General features: G+C 46.0%; 1 protein-coding gene across 2 annotated transcripts; it reads left to right on the forward strand.

The window, feature by feature from the left end:
• Positions 1-830: 830 nt before the first annotated feature.
• Positions 831-14,475, forward strand: SIRT6 (sirtuin 6). 2 transcript variants are annotated; one of them, XM_088673094.1, is made up of 8 exons: positions 831-994; positions 2,611-2,738; positions 2,917-3,099; positions 4,300-4,359; positions 5,015-5,110; positions 6,499-6,579; positions 7,937-8,060; positions 13,695-14,475. In XM_088673094.1, the coding sequence occupies exons 1-8, from the start codon at positions 929-931 to the stop codon at positions 13,809-13,811; spliced, it is 855 nt and encodes a 284-aa protein (XP_088529220.1). In that variant the 5' UTR covers positions 831-928; the 3' UTR covers positions 13,812-14,475. The 2 variants fall into 2 exon arrangements, with proteins under 2 accessions (XP_088529220.1, XP_034972902.1); XM_035117011.3 differs by having other exon boundaries at positions 13,751-14,475.
• Positions 14,476-17,550: the final 3,075 nt, after the last annotated feature.

Genomic DNA, 17,550 nt, shown 5'->3' on the forward strand with positions numbered 1-17,550 from the left:
GTTATACAGTGGTACCTCAGTTTACAAACACAACTGGTTCCGGAAGTCTGTACTTAAACTGAAGCGTATTTAACCTGAAGCGAACTTTCCCATTGAAAGTAATGGAAAGTGGATTAATCCGTTCCAGACAGGTCCGCGGAGTACTTAAACTGAAAATACTCAAACCGAGCGTACTTAAACCGAGGTATGACTGTACCAAGGAAGCAATCAGCAAATGGGGAGCAAAGGAGAATACTCTTGCCATTGTCGAAATTTCCTGTGAAATTTTCTTTTCACAACACTTGAGTAAGACTGCTGTTCTAACCCCGCTTTGCCTGGGAAAATCAGCCCCATTGAATTCAATGGGTCTTGCTTCTGAGTAGACATGGTTCTCACTGCATCTAAGCTGGCTGTTATTTAATTCTGGTTCATGTTTACAGCGATTAATTCTGCTTTTTAATTGCACGGATTAAAACGATTGAGCAATTAATAACACTAATACGATTTAGCAATTAATAACGTGCATCATGCTGTTGATTTTAAAAAAAAGTCATCCAGGTGGCAGGTAAGCAGAAGAGAACATATTGCAGAATTTAAAAAAAAAACCACTCAAAAGATATCTCACAACGTAACAGAATAAAAAGCTTTTGGACAGTTCTGCAAGAAACAAACGGTGCAGCTACGATGGCGCCCGCTAGATGGCGGCGGCGCTAAAGCAGGAAGCGGCTCCATCCGCCAGGAACAAAGATGGCGCCGCCGGCCTCGCCGCCCTTCCGAAACGAGCAAGAGGGCGTCTCGGAGGAACTGCGCATGCGCAGAAGGATGCTTCCCCGTCTGCAGTCCTCGGACACGCCCTTTCCGCGACGTCATTACCGGAAGCTCCTCAACAAGCGGCGGCGAAACTTTATTGGCAGAGGGGAGGGAGAACAGTCCGCCCGCCGGCGAGGGGATGTCGGCGAACTACGCGGCGGGGCTGTCGCCTTATTCGGACAAGGGCAAGTGCGGCCTCCCGGAGGTGAGCGGCGGCAACGAGGGAAAGGGTTTCCATGGACACCGAGGCTCCCCCTCCCCCCGGACTCTGCGCGGGGGGGGAGGGGCGAGGGCGCCTCAGGGGAAAGGCCTTTGAAGGACCCGGATATTGAGGCCGAACGGGAAAGACCCGGATGTTAGGAATTCCATGTTTCCAGTCTGTTTTGCTTTTATGTATTTCACTGCATATTCATTCATTCATTTCATCTGTTCTTTTTGTTTTTTATTTCCATTTATTTTTACTTATTTCTATTCATTCATTTCATTTTTTAGTTTTACTTCCGTTTATTTTATTTTTATTAAATTCATTTAGTTTCATTCATTCTTTTTTTAATTTCCATTTCCGTTTATTTTATTTTTATTTTTATCCATTGATTTCATTTTATCCACATCAAACTGGTTTACAAAGAAAGACAAAATGGTAGAAACCGAGAAAAGGATTCACAACCTTACATTTAAGCATGCAAAAGTTAACGTGCTAAAAGTGGATCAAAAACTACCTCCGCTTCCTAAGCATCTTTTCTAGAATCCGTTTATGTATATAGCAGACATGTCCAACTGGCCGGCCGGGATCGACAGGTAGATCCCCGTGTGATCCTGGTCTATCACGGGATCTTTATTGATCGCTGAGCGACTCTGGGAAATACTCCCCCAAAAAGCTCAACAACTCTGGGCATTCCTTCCCTTTCACCCATCCACCCCACGCACGATTCTGCTCCCTCCAAGGACAATGGGTAGATCACGGCCAGTTTTTCAATACTGGGAGTAGATCGCATTCTCTTGGGAGTTGGGCATGCCTGGTATATAATATTAAGTTCTGTTGTTGTTTAGTCGTGTCCGCCTCTTCGTGACCCCATGGACCAGAGCACGCCAGGCACTCCTGTCTTCCACTGCCTCCCGCAGTTTGGTCAGACTCATGTTAGTAGCTTTGAGAACACTTTCCAACCATCTTGTCCTCTGACGTCCCCTTCTCCTAGTGCCCTCAAGTCTTTTCCAGGGAGTCTTCTCTTTTCATGAGGTGGCCAAAGTATTGGAGCCTCAGCTTCAGGATCTGGCCTTCCAGTGAGCACTCGGGGCTGATTTCCTTCAGAATGGAGAGGTTTGATCTTCTTGCAGTCCATGGGACTCTCAAGAGTCTCCTCCAGCACCATAATTCAAAAGCATCAATTCTTCGGCGATCAGCCTTCTTTATGGTCCAGCTCTCACTTCCATACATCACTACTGGGAAAACCATAGCTTTAACTATACGGACCTTTGTCGGCAAGGTGATGTCTCTGCTTTTTAAGATCCTGTCTAGGTTTGTCATTGCTTTTCTCCCAAGAAGCAGGCGTCTTTTAATTCCGTGACTGCTGTCACCATCTGCAGTGATCAGATGGTGATCTAATTCTATTAAATTAAGTTATATTAAATTCTATTGATGTTTAATTATTCCCCCACCCCCCTGCATTATTAGCTGCCGCTGCTCTTTTCTGTAAGCTTCCTTGTGTCCCTGATGGGGAAAAGTCAGGTTATATAAATAAACAGAGGATAATAATTGCAACTTTCCCAGCTGACCTATACTGCGCTTCCTCTGTTTCTCTCTCTTCCCAACCTCCCATTCAGTTTTTTGACCCTCCGGACGAGCTGGACAGGAAAATCACGCAGCTGGCCCACTTGATCCGAGATGCTTCCAACGTGGTTTTCCACACCGGGGCTGGCATCAGTACGGCTTCAGGAATCCCAGACTTCAGGTGAGCGGAGCGACAGGTACTTGGGACTTGGGAATCCCCTCCACCACCACCCCTCCAAGGCTGCTGACGTGTTAGACAAGCCTTGCCAGACCAGAGCGGTCAGCTCTGGCCCACCTCACCCAGCCCTTGGGTAACAGCCTCTCCGTCCAGTGAAGATTTACTTCTCTTTTTCCCGCAGAGGCCCCAACGGTGTCTGGACCATGGAGGAGCGGGGGCTGTCCCCCAAATTCGACACCACTTTTGAGAATGCACGGCCGTCCTTGACCCACATGGCCCTCTTGGGGCTGCAGAGAGCGGGCGTCCTGCGCTTCCTGGTCAGCCAGAATGTGGACGGTCTCCATGTGCGCTCAGGATTCCCCAGGTAAGGGGATGCCTCCCGTGGCTTTGTGCCATATGCTTTTGTTAAGCTCAGGGATGGACAGCTCGGGTGGTAGAGCATGAGACTGCTGATCTCAGGGTCGTGGGTCCAAGCTATCTGTCCCACCCAGCTGCACGATTCTGCAATTCCACAAACATTTTAAAAAAAGGCAGAAGTAAATTGTTATCTAAAATGTATCATTTTTTATTAGAAGGGTTTACAAAAGATGACGAAAGAAGGGATGATAAAATGGGCAATGGATTTTGGGTACAATATTGGCTACAATATTGAATATGATGCACGGTTGAAACTATGGAATATTCACAGCATGTGTCACCTTAAAAGAAAATGTTATAAAAATGATGTATAGATGGTCCCTAACACCGGTGAAGTTGGGTAAAATGTACAGGATGAGTAATAGATTATGTTGGAAATGTAAAGAGAAAGAAAGGGGTATTCTTCATATGTGGTGGACATGCGAGAAGGTAAAATGTTTTGGGGAAATGATTTATGACGAATTGAAAAAGATGTTTAAATATACCTTTCCCAAAAAGCCAGAAGCACTTTTGCTAGGCTTGATGGGAGAGGAAATAGCAAGGGCAGATCAGAGACTATTTACGTATGCAATGACTGTGGCGAGAACTTTACTAGCCCCAAAGTGGAAAGTACAGGAGTTACCAACGATGGAGGAGTGGGCAAGCGAAGATGATGGACTATGCGTAACTGGCATAGCCGACCTGCGGGATCTGAAACCAGGGCAAGACAAAATCCCAGAGAGATTGGAGTAAATTTATCAACTATATTAATAATAACTGTAGAGGTTTGAAGACACTAGCGGGATTGAAATGAACCCTGCGGTGTGAACTTGATCTATAAGATGGAACTGTGAGATTTAGATTGGGAAAGAAAGCCGAATGGCGGGAGGGAAAGAAGTCACAAGCTCAGCAGAGTGAAGGGAATGAGATGAGTGAATATATGTTGGAATGTATGATGTTTTGTTTAATTGGAAAAGTTAATAAAATATTTTTTTTAAAAAAATCAAAGCCTCGGGTCCAGTCTTGGGTCCTTTTACAGCATCAAGCATACATCATACATACATCACAGAAGGAGGCAATCTCCAGCAGAAATCCTATCTGCCAGGATACCTGACAATGGTCACTGATTGCATTCCGCCTGTCAAAGTTTTCTCCTCCTTTTCCGCAGGGACAAGCTGGCAGAGTTGCACGGGAACATGTTTGTGGAGGAATGCATGAAATGCGGAAAGTAGGTCCCCTCTCTGGCGATGCCTCAGCTTCCTGCGGGTGGTGGCGGCGGCGGCAGCAGCAGGGCCGGGGGGTGGTGGTGGAAGGAACCTCTCCCGGGTGGGTCCCTTTGAGAGATTCTTCCTGGTGGTTCCAGCTGCCTCCGTTGCAAAATTAAATGCGAGGGTGTGGCGCAGCAGGGAAAGGGGAAATCGAAACGACTGAGGTCGGGGGAGGGGAAGGAACAGCCGCCATATTTGGGGCCTCAATGCAGCTGTGGGGAACCTTTTTGCCGCTGCCCAAGAGGCTGCTGAACCGCAACTCCCACAATCCCCAGCCATTGATCATGCTTCCATGCAGGGGGGCCTGATGGGAGTTGTAGTTTGGCGGTGCCTGGAAGGCCACCTCTTGTATCCGAAAGGCAGCTGTCGCCAGCCCGGTGCCCTCCAGATGTTTTGGGAACTGGTAGGACAGTTGCCATCCCAAGCAACTGGCCTGGGAAGGTGGGATGGGGAGCAGGGAAGAAAACCCCCAGACTCGGATGGGCCCTTGCTGCAAGGTCTGAATTGCAGCGGCAAGCAGGGGAACAAAGACGGGAGGGATTCCACTTCTCATGGCATGCTCCTCGCTTGCTCCCAGGAGACCTCCACCCCTCCCTGTGTGTCTTTGTGTTTAAGGCAGTATGTGAGGGACGCCGTGGTGGGGACCATGGGCCTAAAGCCCACCGGCCGGCTGTGCGACGTCTCCAAGCGCAGAGGCCTTCGGTCCTGCAGGTACGTGGTGGGGGAAGGTTTTCCCTCGATGGGCTCAGTCCAGCCAGCGTGGTTAAGAGGGTTGGACCAGGACCTGGGAGATCAGGGTTCGAATCCCCACTCGGCCACGAAGCTCGCTGGGTGTGTGACCAAGGTCACTGTCTCTCAGCCTAAATCAGGCATTTCCAACAGGTAGATCATGATCTACTGGTAGATTGCAGGGTGTTCCTGGTTGCCTTCTGGCCCCTCAGCGATCTCCTTACAAAAAAAGCTAAACAAAAAACCAACTAAAAAAAGCTCCACTGTGAGTAGATCGCAGTCTATCGGGAGTTGGACATCCCTAGCCAAAACCAATTCACAGGGTTGTTGCAAGGATGAAATGTGGAGGGCGGGAGAGAACTTTGTACGCCACCTTGAGACCCTTGGAAGATAAGGGTGGCATATGAATGTAACAAATAAATTTTAAAAGAAAGAAAAGGTGCCGGGGGGTGGGGGATCAAACCACTAAGAGCTGGGAGGCAGGGTACAAAATTGTTTCTGCTTTATACAAATTTAAACTGCCCTTGCTTCAGTCCCCAAATCTTAGGAATCTTGGAAATTGTAGCTTGGAGACGAAGCCAAGAATTCTCAGCTTTTGGTGTGAGTCGGAAGGTGTTTTGTTCTGGTTTTGCTCAGGGTTTCCCTCAAACTTGGGTCTCCAGCTGTTTTCGGACTACAACTCCCATCGTCCCTTAGCTGGCAGGGCTTAGTGGTCAGGGGTGGTGGGCGTTGTAGTCCCCCTAAAAAAAAAAACAACAACTGGAGACCCGTATCAAAATGAAGACACAAGCTGCAAAATTTTAACAGCTCAAGGCAAAATAAAATAAGGTAAAATCACGTCTGCTTGGAAGAGCAGCTCTGGGTGGACTTTTATCTGTCAGAAAGGAAACCCTTCTAACCTAGGAGTGCCCCATCGGTCGACATGGGTGCTAGTCATTGTAAGTTGTATTTTAATAGGGGCGGCACAAAATTTTGACCCCCCCCTTGCGAGTTATACCATGGGGTTGTTATCTAGGAACAGCAGAGCAGCAAGAAAATCTTCAGAACTTGCAGTGAATTATGAGGGCCTTCTGAGCTTGAAGTATTGGAAGCCCCCCCCCAAATGTATAATTTGGCAGAATATTTGGAATATTTGATATGTATATGTACAATTTGGAATATTTAATGTGATTGGATTGGGTTGTTAAAGTGGGAAATTTAATAAAAATGATTAAAAAGAAAGAAAAAAGAACTTGCACTGCATTTGTGGGGTATTGCACTTAGCCGAACAATATTAAGCATTTCAAATGAAACCCACAAGTGTCGTGTTTTTTGTTTATCCATCTAAAACTCTTTCCCCCCCCCCACAACCCACTTTTTTCCCTCAAAAGAGGGAAGCTAATGGACACCATCTTGGACTGGGAAGATTCCCTCCCTGATCGGGACCTGAATCTGGCAAGTGAAGCGAGCAGGTAAGGGTCTTCTTCCCCTTTCAGGTGTTTTTTGGATCAGGTCATCTAGCCCAGCCTCTCCTCCTCCTGGAGGGTCAAGCAAGAATTCTAGCATTAGGCAGCTAGGGGGTTGAACTAGATTCCCTTCCAACTCTGCAATGCTGTGGTTCTGCGGGAGAATACATTTTTCTCCTTCCACTTTCAGCGCACCATGCATCATTTTACACGATGCTCTCATCCTGCCTCTTGCCTTATATATCTATCCCAAGTAACCTTTTCCAACTTCACAAAATAATAAGAATAATAATGAGAATAATGAATAACAGGATGAAAGATTAAAAAAAATTATTAAAAGATGATCCAAAAAGAACTCCCTTAAGTCTTTTTTGTCTTAAGACAGTCTTTAAAAGAATCTTTCCCCAATTTTTTTTAAATAATCCCAGTAGCACATTAAAGACCAGCTAAGTATAAGCTTTCTAGGTATGAGCTTATGTGTGTATACACACTTCTTCAGATACTCTGAAACCTTATTGTTGTTGTTATTATTGTTCTTGTTGTTGTTAATTACTTACACCCCGCCCATCTGACCAGGCCTCCCCTGCCACTCTGGGCGGCTCCCAACACAATATTAAAAACACGATAAAACATCAAACGTTTAAAACTTCCCTAAACAGGGCTGCCTTCAGATGTCTTCTAAAAGTCAGGTAGTTGTTTATTTCCTTGACATCTGGTGAAAGGGTGCCACCACTGAAAAGGCCCTCTGTTTGGTTCCCTGTAACCTCACTTCTTGCAGGGAGAGATCCACCAGAAGACTCTCAGAGCAGGACCTCAGTGTCTGGGGTGGATGATGGGGGTGGAGATGCTCCTTCAAGTCGACTGGGCTGAGGCCACTTAGGGCTTTCAAGGTCAGCACCAACAATTTGAATTGTGCTCAGAGGTTCGCTCTGCACCTGACTGGAAAATCAGAGGACCAGTCAGAGTTTCTTCCTCCTCCTGGGGCAAGGTGTCAGATGGAGGATGAAGTCGTCAGTGACCATTAGCCGTGATGGCTTCACTCTGCGTCTACTTTCACAAACGGGAAGCCCAGATGTTGCTGTTGCCCTCAGATCCTGCTTGTGAGATTCTCTTTGGGGGCTCTGGCTTCCCCTGCGAGAAAAGGGTGCCGGACTAGTTGGCAAGGGAACTCTTGCCGTTACCTAAGGTTGGCCAGCTTCAGCAAACCAGTGACGTGCATCCCAGTTGGGGCTTAGAAAATGCTTGCTGCTTCCCCTCCCCTTCAAAATAAGGAATGCTAGCTGGCATTGGCTTATATTATATTATATTATATTACTTTTATTATATTATATTATATTATTTTATTTTATTTTTGCCCCTGCAGGAGAGCTGATTTGTCCATCACTCTGGGGACATCTATGCAAATCAAGCCCAGCGGAGACCTCCCTCTGTTGACAAAGAAGAAAGGAGGCAAGCTGGTGATTGTGAATCTGCAGCCAACGAAGCACGTGAGTTCAATTTGGGCCCCCACCTCAGGCTCATAGCTGCCAAGTCTCCCGTGTTCCCCGGGAAACCCCCGTTTTTCCAGCTGTTCCCAGCCGGAAAAAAACGGATTTTGGGGGGGGGGTTCCCCAGTTTACTCTGGCACGACGGCCATTTTGGAACTGGGCGGAGCATGCTCAGAAGCTGCTCCGGCCAGTTCCAAAATGGCGGCAGCACTACTTCCGGCCTGCTACTTCCGGTCCGATCCCTTATTTTTCAGGCAGGAACTTGGCAGGTATGCTCAGGCTCTGCAACCAGCCTTAGAAACTCAAATGCAGCATATCAGCTAGGCACCAAACAGCTCCTTAAACCAAGGTTGCAGTCGCCGAAACAGAATGTCTAGTTGTCACTATTTAAATCATTGAATTTGGTGTTCACGATTTAAATCACTAGTCAGGAAGACTTGATTTAAATATTTTTTTCTTTTCTTTTATACAGAAAGACTCATTCTTGCTGGTATCATCTTAATATTTCCAAACAGAGGAAGGGTTTCAGTTTTTGGAATAATAAATTTCCAGAGTAGTTTTTACAGTTATATCAAAAAATTACTGATTTGGTTATACTATTAGAAATGCATAGACCGAACCTATACACCTCCCATAACCCCCCTGAGAAGGGAATCAAAAAATTCCTAGCAGGACTGACCATGCCTAACTTAACCGACGAGGAACAGGAATTCATGGACAGTCCTATCACCCCTGAGGAAATAGACACGGTCCTCAAAAACTTGAAACCACACAAAGCCCCGGGCCCAGATGGCTTCACAGCAGAATTCTATAAAAAATTCCAAGAACCTCTGATGCCCTACATGACACGCCTATTTAATGACATCATGAAAGGGGGGCCCATTCCCAAAACCTGGACCCACTCCAAAATAGTTTCCATCCCAAAACCATTGAAGGACAAGGACAATCTCAAAGTAGAATCATGCCGCCCGATCTCATTAATAAACCAAGACTACAAGATATTCACAAAAATCCTGGCCAATCGCCTAAAATTTTTCTTAGGCAAGTTAATAGCCCCAGATCAGACCGGCTTTGTCCCTGGTCGCAATATTACAGACCCCATCAGGAAACTACTGAACCTAATCGAACACAACAAGGCAACTAAACTCCCACTGACAATTATGTCCCTAGGCATCCTCAAAGCTTTTGATTGCTTAGAGTGGAAATACCGTATATACTGGCGTATAAGACGACTTCCTGACCCATGAAAATCGTCTCAAAAGTTGGGGGGCCGTCTTAAACGCCGGGTACTAGAATCAGCAGTCTCCGCATATGGTGGGGGGAGCTCAAAAACGGCCGTGGGGCATGGCACAGTTTCCCTAAAGGAGTCCCTGAAGAAGCGCGTGCTCGGGAGAGGGCTGCTCTACGCACGGGCGAACGGCTCCCTCATGGCTTTGACTGGATTAGCGCCTCTTCATCGGCACACAGGGGTGCCTGAAGTGAGGACGATAGCCCGCTCAGCCCAGCCCAGCCGTCCGACAAACAAAAGGGAACAAAAGGGGGGGAGGGAGCAAAAGGGAAAGCTTTCTTGCACTGTCGGCTCCTGCTTTAGAGAGGGAGAGGGAGCTGAGCTGGGTGTGCTCGGCTTGCTAGGGGTTAAAAGGAACTGAGCAGGAGTCCTAGAGAAGATAGCCCGCTCAGCCCAGCCACCCGAAGCCACTTGCAGGAACAAAAGGGAAGGCTTTCCTGCAAGGAAAATGCTGTTGCCTCTCTCCTCTGCAAGTGCTGCCTTCTGGGTGGGTGGAAGGTGCTCTTGCTTTAGAGAGGAAGAGGGGGCTGAGCTGGGTGCGTTCGGCTTGCCCAGCCACCCAGGAAGGCTTTCCTGCAAGGAGAAGGCTCTTGTCTCTCTGCTCTGCTACCTTCTGGGTGGGTGGAAGGAGCACCGAAACGGGGGGGGGGGGAAGCGGTGGTGAAAGGGCAGCTCTCCCAGGAAAGGATGTGGAGAAAAGGCCATCAAGTTTCAATGAAACCCAGTTCTCCCCACAGAAGCATAGGAAGTTGCCTTATAGACCACGATATGTCATTGATATACTTATGACATAAGATGATGAACAGGAGGATTTTGAAGGCTTTTAAAGGGAAACTGTCGAATTAAAATTACCATATTGGAATCAAATCTGGTGTTTCTTTAATTTTTATTTGGTGTGCGGTGCGGTGGAAGAGGGGTAGTCTTACACGGCGAATATATACCAAACTGTATATTTTAACTGGAAAAGTTGGGGGGTCGTCTTATACGCCCAGTCGTCTTAAACGCCGGAATATACGGGACCTATTAGCAGTATTAACCAGCATGAACTTTGGCCCCAATTTCCTACAAATCCTCAAACGAATATATTCCCAAGCCTCAGAAAAATGCAGAATTAACAATATGGACTCAAATACCATAGCAATCCAAAGAGGCACAAAACAAGGATGCCCACTATCTCCCTTCCTATTTATTTTGGCTCTAGAGCCCCTAGCAATCCGAATCGGAGCATCCACAGACCTCAAGGGAGTGGAAATAAAAGGCAGGACATATAAATTAGGGCTCTTTGCAGATGACGTAATGGTCACAACATCAGACCCCTTGAACACAGCAATCTCCCTGACCAGAGAACTCGACACATTTGCAACGGTGTCAGGCCTACAAGTAAACTTTGGAAAATCCGAAGCTATGTGCTTCAACACCCCTCCTCACCCCCGAAAAGAACTTACTAATATCACCAAGATAAAACTTTGTCACACCAAGTTCAGATACCATGGGGTACAAATAACCAAAAACCTCCACAATATACCTTCATAATTACAAGCCCCTGTGGCGGCAAATAAACAAAGACCTAAAGAGATGGAACAAAACGAATTTCACTCTCTCGGACAAAATGGCCATGATCAAAAGGGTCACCCTCCCAAAACTAACCTACCTATTCCAAACCCTCCCAATCTGGATCCCCCCAACCCAACTTCGCAGATGGCAGGGAAAATTACACGCTTTTATCTTCTCACATAAAAAACCAAGAATAAGCGCCAAATACCTTCACCTCCCCACCTCAGCAGGAGGATGGGGAGTCCCCAGCATAGATACATATTGCAGAGCCAACCAAACACGCCATATAATCCCATACATACTAGAAGACGAGGCAAAACAATGGATACACCTGGAGAGGGACTCAATCGAAAATACCTGTACCACAGCATACCCATTCCTCCCGAACAAACTAAGGAAAATTCCCATAACAGTAGGTACACACAAACCATGCTCAAAGCATGGAAAGCAGAAACAGGCAAACTATCCCCAACCCCATCCCCACTAACCCCCCTGGCTTACCACCCATTATTCCACCATGCAGCACAAAACCTCCAGATAAAAACCTGGCAAACAAAGGCTTATATCGCCTAGCAGACTGGAAGCCTGGAAGCAAAGGCCTGGAAACAATGCCTTATGAGGAACGGCTTAGGGAGCTGGGTATGTTTAGCCTGGAGAAGAGAAGGTTAAGGGGTGATATGATAGCCATGTTCAAATATATAAAAGGATATCATATAGAGGAGGGAGAAAGGTTGTTTTCTGCTGCTCCAGAGAAGCGGACACGGAGCAATGGATTCAAGCTACAAGAAAGAAGATTCCACCTAAACATTAGGAAGAACTTCCTGACAGTAAGAGCTGTTCGACAGTGGAATTTGCTACCAAGGAGTGTGGTGGAGTCTCCTTCTTTGGAGGTCTTTAAGCAGAGGCTTGACATACATATGTCAAGAATGCTTTGATGGTGTTTCCTGCTTTGCAGGGGGTTGGACTGGATGGCCCTTGTGGTCTCTTCCAACCCTATGATTCTATGATCCTATGACTTTTATAAAAATAACAAACCTCTGTCAACACAGGAAATCCAGGATAAACTAGAAACCACCCAAATACCCTGGTTAGCACAACACCAACTACATGCCCTCTTAAACAATCCAGCAGTAAAATCAGCAGCAACTAGGCCCCTGACAACCTTTGAAAACCTCCTCCTAATGACAAAGGGACACGGCAAAGGGATGGTATCTGCAATATATAAAATACTGCTCCAAAATCCCACGAGTCTCCTAGACACAATCAAAAGACAATGGGAAGACGACATAGGTTACGAGATTAATCCCACTCAATGGACCAGAATGTGGTCTAAACCCCCCTTTAAATCCATATCAACAAAAAGGAAAGACCTCAGTCTGAAACTCACCTACAGGTGGTACCTAACACCAAGAAAACTAGCGCTAATATGCCCAGGAACCTCACCAAAATGCTGGAGAGGGTGCACCTTAACAGGCACATGTTTCCACATGTGGTGGGAGTGCCCCAAAATCCAACTATTCTGGACAACAACCATACGGGAAATAAGTAAAATAACCAAGCAAACATCAGAAATGACCCCAGAATTGGCCTTGCTAAACATCTTCCAAGACAATAATGCCCAAGTACACTACAAAGAACTCATGACCCACTTGCTCTCAGCAGTCAGAACACCATAACCAGACACTGGAAAGACCTGTCAGGAGTAAGCATGGACCAATGGTACCAAATAGTATGGGAAACAGCCCTACTAGAAAAACTAACCAATAAGCTGAAACTGACACGGGGACAAATAGAAGACGACGACTTCACCCCGGTATGGCTCCCCTTTATCACATACGCAGCCCAACAAGACAATGACAAAAATCCACCAACAGCATACAAATCAATATGGCTAACCTGATCCAAAACACCCACCCACCCCACTCACACATGAAACAAAGACCACTACAGCCAACCACAAATGAACAACCATACCCTAGGCCAACCCCAACCTCTCTCACCACCAAAGGAACACAAGGGAACAACAGAGAACCTGCGCAAGCGACGCTGACAACCCCCCCCCCCAATATATTAAGTAAAATAAAAAACATCGTCACCTGACCCCCCTATCTCCTTCTATCCCCCTCTTTCTTCCCTATGTCTCAACAAATGAAACTGATTTGTAAAAATGTTACGAGAGGCATTGCATATATTTCTGTAAATCAAGAAAACCTTTAATAAAAAAAGAGAAAAGAAATACATAGACCGGTAATTATGAAATTATGGTGAGGTTTAATAAGTTAACTGTTTATATTTGGACAACTTTTCTGCTGTACTTTATTGGAAGGAGAAAAATAACCATTTCTTTAATAACAATTTAAACAATTTATTTAACTAAAACAATGACGTCATAGCATATGTATCCATGTTTTTTAACTGATGCAGTTAAACAATTTTAAAAAAAATAAAACTTAGACTGAGTTTCAGCACGCATGGAAAACTTAAAACAAATCCTTATTTCCTGACGAATAGCCTTTGACTATAATGTAACTTAAATAGAAAATCTTTAGAAAGATTCACTCCCCCCCCAAAAAAGCATTTTATTTTAAAAATCTGATTTAAATCAAATCCAATTTAAATTTTTAAAAGTCTTGATTTAAAAAATCCAATTTAAATGAAAAAAAATCCAATTTAAATGAAAAAAATCCAAGTTAAAATTTTAAAAATCCAATTTACTGTAAATTTTCAAAAATCCAATTTTGAATTTATTATTTTTTTAAAAAAAAATGATTTTTATCCACCCTGCTTTGTAGGCCGCCTCGGCACTGCCAACCCCCGTTCCCCACCTCTCTCTTTCCCGCCCCTTCAGGACAAGCATGCCGACCTGCGGATCCACGGCTACGTGGACGACGTCATGGCAAAACTCATGAAACACCTCGGCCTGGAGATCCCCGAGTGGACGGGGCCGCGGGTGGTGGAGAAGGCGGAGCTTGCCGAGTCCAAAGCGTCCGCCAAGCCCAGCACGGACTTTAAGTACCTGGCCAAGACGGAGCCCCTCCTCCACCGCATCGGGGAAGACCCGGAGGGCGGCGCCTCTCTGAAACAGGAGCCCTGCACGACTCCGGACAGCGACTGCATCACAGCCAAGCGTTTGAAATTGGAGCCTCTGCCCACCTGATGGGTCCTGTGCGCGCTCGTCTGTGTCGCCTCTGTATGTCTTAGAAGCATTTTTTGTACTTGTCTATAGGACTTCTCGAAAGACCACCCGCCCTTGTTTGTGTCAGAGGTTTTTTCCCTCCCTGGGGAAGTTTGCGGACACACTTGTCTCCTTTTCACAAGACGACTTGTACGCTTCAGGCACGCTCTGTGCCCACAAGATCACCTCTAAGACTTCATTTGTACCTAACGAGGCAGCCACAATTTCCTACTCTGGGTTTTTTCCCTCCACATTCTCCCCTCCTTCCCATGCCGGCGGAGAACTTTCATCCACATACGAACAAACTGCATTTCCTCGTCTCCTTGGATTTGAAGAGGCTGGTTGGGTTGGTTTTGCCCAAGGTCAATAATAATAATAAAGATCAAGCCAGAATCAAACTATGATTTCATCTATACCAGGGGTGGCCAACTCCCAAGATAAAAAAAAATCCTTCGGTAGCACCTTAAAGACCAACTAAGTTTTTATTTTGGTATGAGCTTTCATGTGCATGCACACTTCTTCAGATACACTTGAAACAGAAGAGTCAGACCCTTATGTATATACAGAGGGTGGTGGGGGTGGGTGGGAATGGGTGATGGGCTGGTGGGAGTGGTAAACCTGTAGATGGCTGTTAACGACTGCTGATGACTGCAATTGGTCCTGCAGGGGAAAAGCAAGGGCTGAGGCGCTAAAGAAAGCTTGATCATGCATAATGAGATAAGAATCCTATGTCTTTGTTCATCCCAGGTGGCCACCACCCTCTGTATATACATAAGGGTCTGACTCTTCTGTTTCAAGTGTATCTGAAGAAGTGTGCATGCACACGAAAGCTCATACCAAAATAAAAACTTAGTTGGTCTTTAAGGTGCTACTGAAGGAATTTTTTTATTTTGCTTCGACTCAGACCAACACGGCTACCTACCTATAACTACAACTCCCAAGAGACTGTGATATACTCACAGTTAAAAACTGGCAGTGATCTACCCCCTTTTTGGGGGGGTTCAGGTCTTGTTGAGCTTTTTTGAGGAAGGAGGGACACCCATTGGGGGGGGGGTTGGGTCAAAGTTGTTGAGTTTTTTTCAGGGAGAAAGTAAAATGTTGAGCTTTTTTTAGGGGAGCCACAGTTGTTCAGCTTCTTTGGGGGAAGCCAATGATCTACCACAGACGTCCAGTGATCTACGGGTATATCACTATCAACCTAGATTTCTTGTCCTCTAGCTCTTTATTCCTGAACACTAAACAGGACTAAACACATTTTAGGGGAAATTGCTTGCAAGGATGTGTATATTGGTCCAAACGACATGCAAAAAACCCCCATGTTTATTAGGAGAAATTCATACTAAAATGCTGGCAGGTTTTCACGAAGTTAAAAATAAACAAATCACCAAATTGCTGGAGAAATGAATTTGCCGTATTTTTTGCTCCATAACACACCCTTTTTTCCTCCTAAAAAGTAAGAGCAAATGTCAGTGCGTCTTATGGAGCGAATGCATGGTCCCTGGAGCCGAATTGCCCAGGGGCGAAAAGCAGATTGTGCTGGTTGTTGTTGGGGGTTTTTTTTTAGGAAGAGCTAAAGGCTAACAAGAGGGAAAGAGGGTGTGTAAATCAGCTCAACAGCTGATTGCAAGAGATCGGGGAGGGAGATAAGGGATGCTAGCTTCCTTCCTGGCCTGCCCCCTTGCCCCGCCCTCCATTGTTGAATGTTCTGCAAAGGGAGGCTGTTTATTTCCCCAGCACATGTGACTGGCTGATTAGATTATCTGTCTGGAAACTGTAGAAATGGCTCTTTTTCCTTTCCTAAAGAAGCTGCAGAACTGTGAGTTGAACCCCATAAAAACAGGATTTTTTCCCTTTGCAAAGTAAGCTCAACAACTTTGAGCTGATCCTCAAAAATGGAGCTTTCCCCCTTTGCAAAAGAAGCTGCACAACTGTGAGCTGATCCCCCCAAAAACGGGGCTTTCCCCCTCTAAAAAAGTAGGTGCATGTTATGGTCCAGAAAATACGTTAAGTTCGGGGGGAAATGAGCAACTGGGAGAAGCCAAAAGTGGCAAATTGTCCATCTCTAATCCAAAATAAGTTTAACAGGAGTGGAAGAATCAGTGATGATTTCACAGAAGCAATTTCCCTTGAGCTACTGGGTCTGATTCATGAATTTTTGGTCAAGTCAGTGGTTCTTTGAAGCCTTAACTCAAGGTATATTCTTATTCTTCTTATACAATGGCACTCATCTGACTGGGTTGACCCAGCCGCTCTGGGTGCTTGGTGCTCGGAATAAAGTTTATCTGCGTTCCCTTGGCGAGCAAACCCCTTTTGGAATTCTTATTTATTACGATTCTGTCGAAACCGCCTCTCAGCCCAACAAACAAATTGGAATCTGACCAGGTGTGGTTGTGCAAACATGTTTGCACATCCTGCTCAGAGAGCAAGCTCAGGGAGGAAAAGAGCTCTGTGCCGTGGGTCGTCCTTGAGCCTCCCCTCTGCAATTATAGAAGCAGCAGTCATTGCAGCAATTACTTTGCCGAATGATGCCCGGAGGGAGCAAAGGACAGGACCAGTTTTACTTCGCTCTGTGCAACGTTTGCAGCTGGTCTCTCTGCAGCTGGTGCTCCTCCAAAACGCTTCCTTTCCCTGGGTGCAACCGCAAATAGGGAGGGGGGCACTTAACTCTTGGCTTTGCCTAAACTCAGATCCCTCCGGTCTAATATCCCCAGCACTGCAATATTGCCACAAGAGCACCTGGACTAAAATTGTCTATCCAAAACTCCACTCTTGTGGTTTATCCCCACAACAGCTGCTCACTTTGGGTTTTAGTAAAGCAAACAGTCTAATTTGTCGGCGCCTAAATGATATCGCGCGTCAGAACAACTTAGCCACAATAAGGAACTTTTCCCCGTGGCATGACTATTTTCCACCTTCCCATTTCGACTCTCCGGCACCCTATCTGCATAACCTAGCAATTCCAAAATATAAATGCGCTTTGACTCTCGCAAGATTGAATGTCTTGCCCTCGGCTGGACTTGAGGGACGATTCCAACAGATGCCACACGAAAAACGTCCCTGTGGAGATGGCAGTCCCGAATCAGTGGCGCATGCCCTTCTGGCTTGCGCTCTTGATAAAGACTAGAGGAATGAGATTAACCCCCTTCTTTTATTGTCCATTCCGGGTCGCCCAGCCACTGCCCCAGTGTCCTTTCTCTGGGCAGATCAAGAGGAGCAGGGGACGGCAAAGGTGGCAAGGTTTTTAGCTGGGGCAATCGGAATAAGATCCACTATTTGACCATTGATTCAAAACCCTGAAATGTATTTTATACAATTGACTTTATTCTTTGTATATCGTATGGTTTTATTGCTATGGCTGGCGGCTGACGCAAATAAAGATTCAGTCAATTGGGGGGGGGATGAGAATCGGTTTGCAAAGAGGCGTCCAGTTGCGCTCAACATGGTGTGGGTGGGGGCATCATGTATGTGCCAGT

This window comes from Zootoca vivipara, chromosome 6, assembly GCF_965207765.1.
Source record: "Zootoca vivipara chromosome 6, rZooViv2.hap1.1, whole genome shotgun sequence".
Classification (NCBI taxonomy): domain Eukaryota; kingdom Metazoa; phylum Chordata; class Lepidosauria; order Squamata; family Lacertidae; genus Zootoca; species Zootoca vivipara.

Excerpts from the sequence above, each read along its gene's own strand:
- SIRT6 (XM_035117011.3), top strand. The coding sequence starts at position 929 with ATGTCGGCGAACTACGCGGCGGGGCTGTCGCCTTATTCGGACAAGGGC. Across the intron at positions 995-2,610 it reads GCAAGTGCGGCCTCCCGGAG|TTTTTTGACCCTCCGGACGA; the intron begins GTGAGCGGCGGC and ends CCTCCCATTCAG. Across the intron at positions 5,111-6,498 it reads AGAGGCCTTCGGTCCTGCAG|AGGGAAGCTAATGGACACCA; the intron begins GTACGTGGTGGG and ends TTCCCTCAAAAG.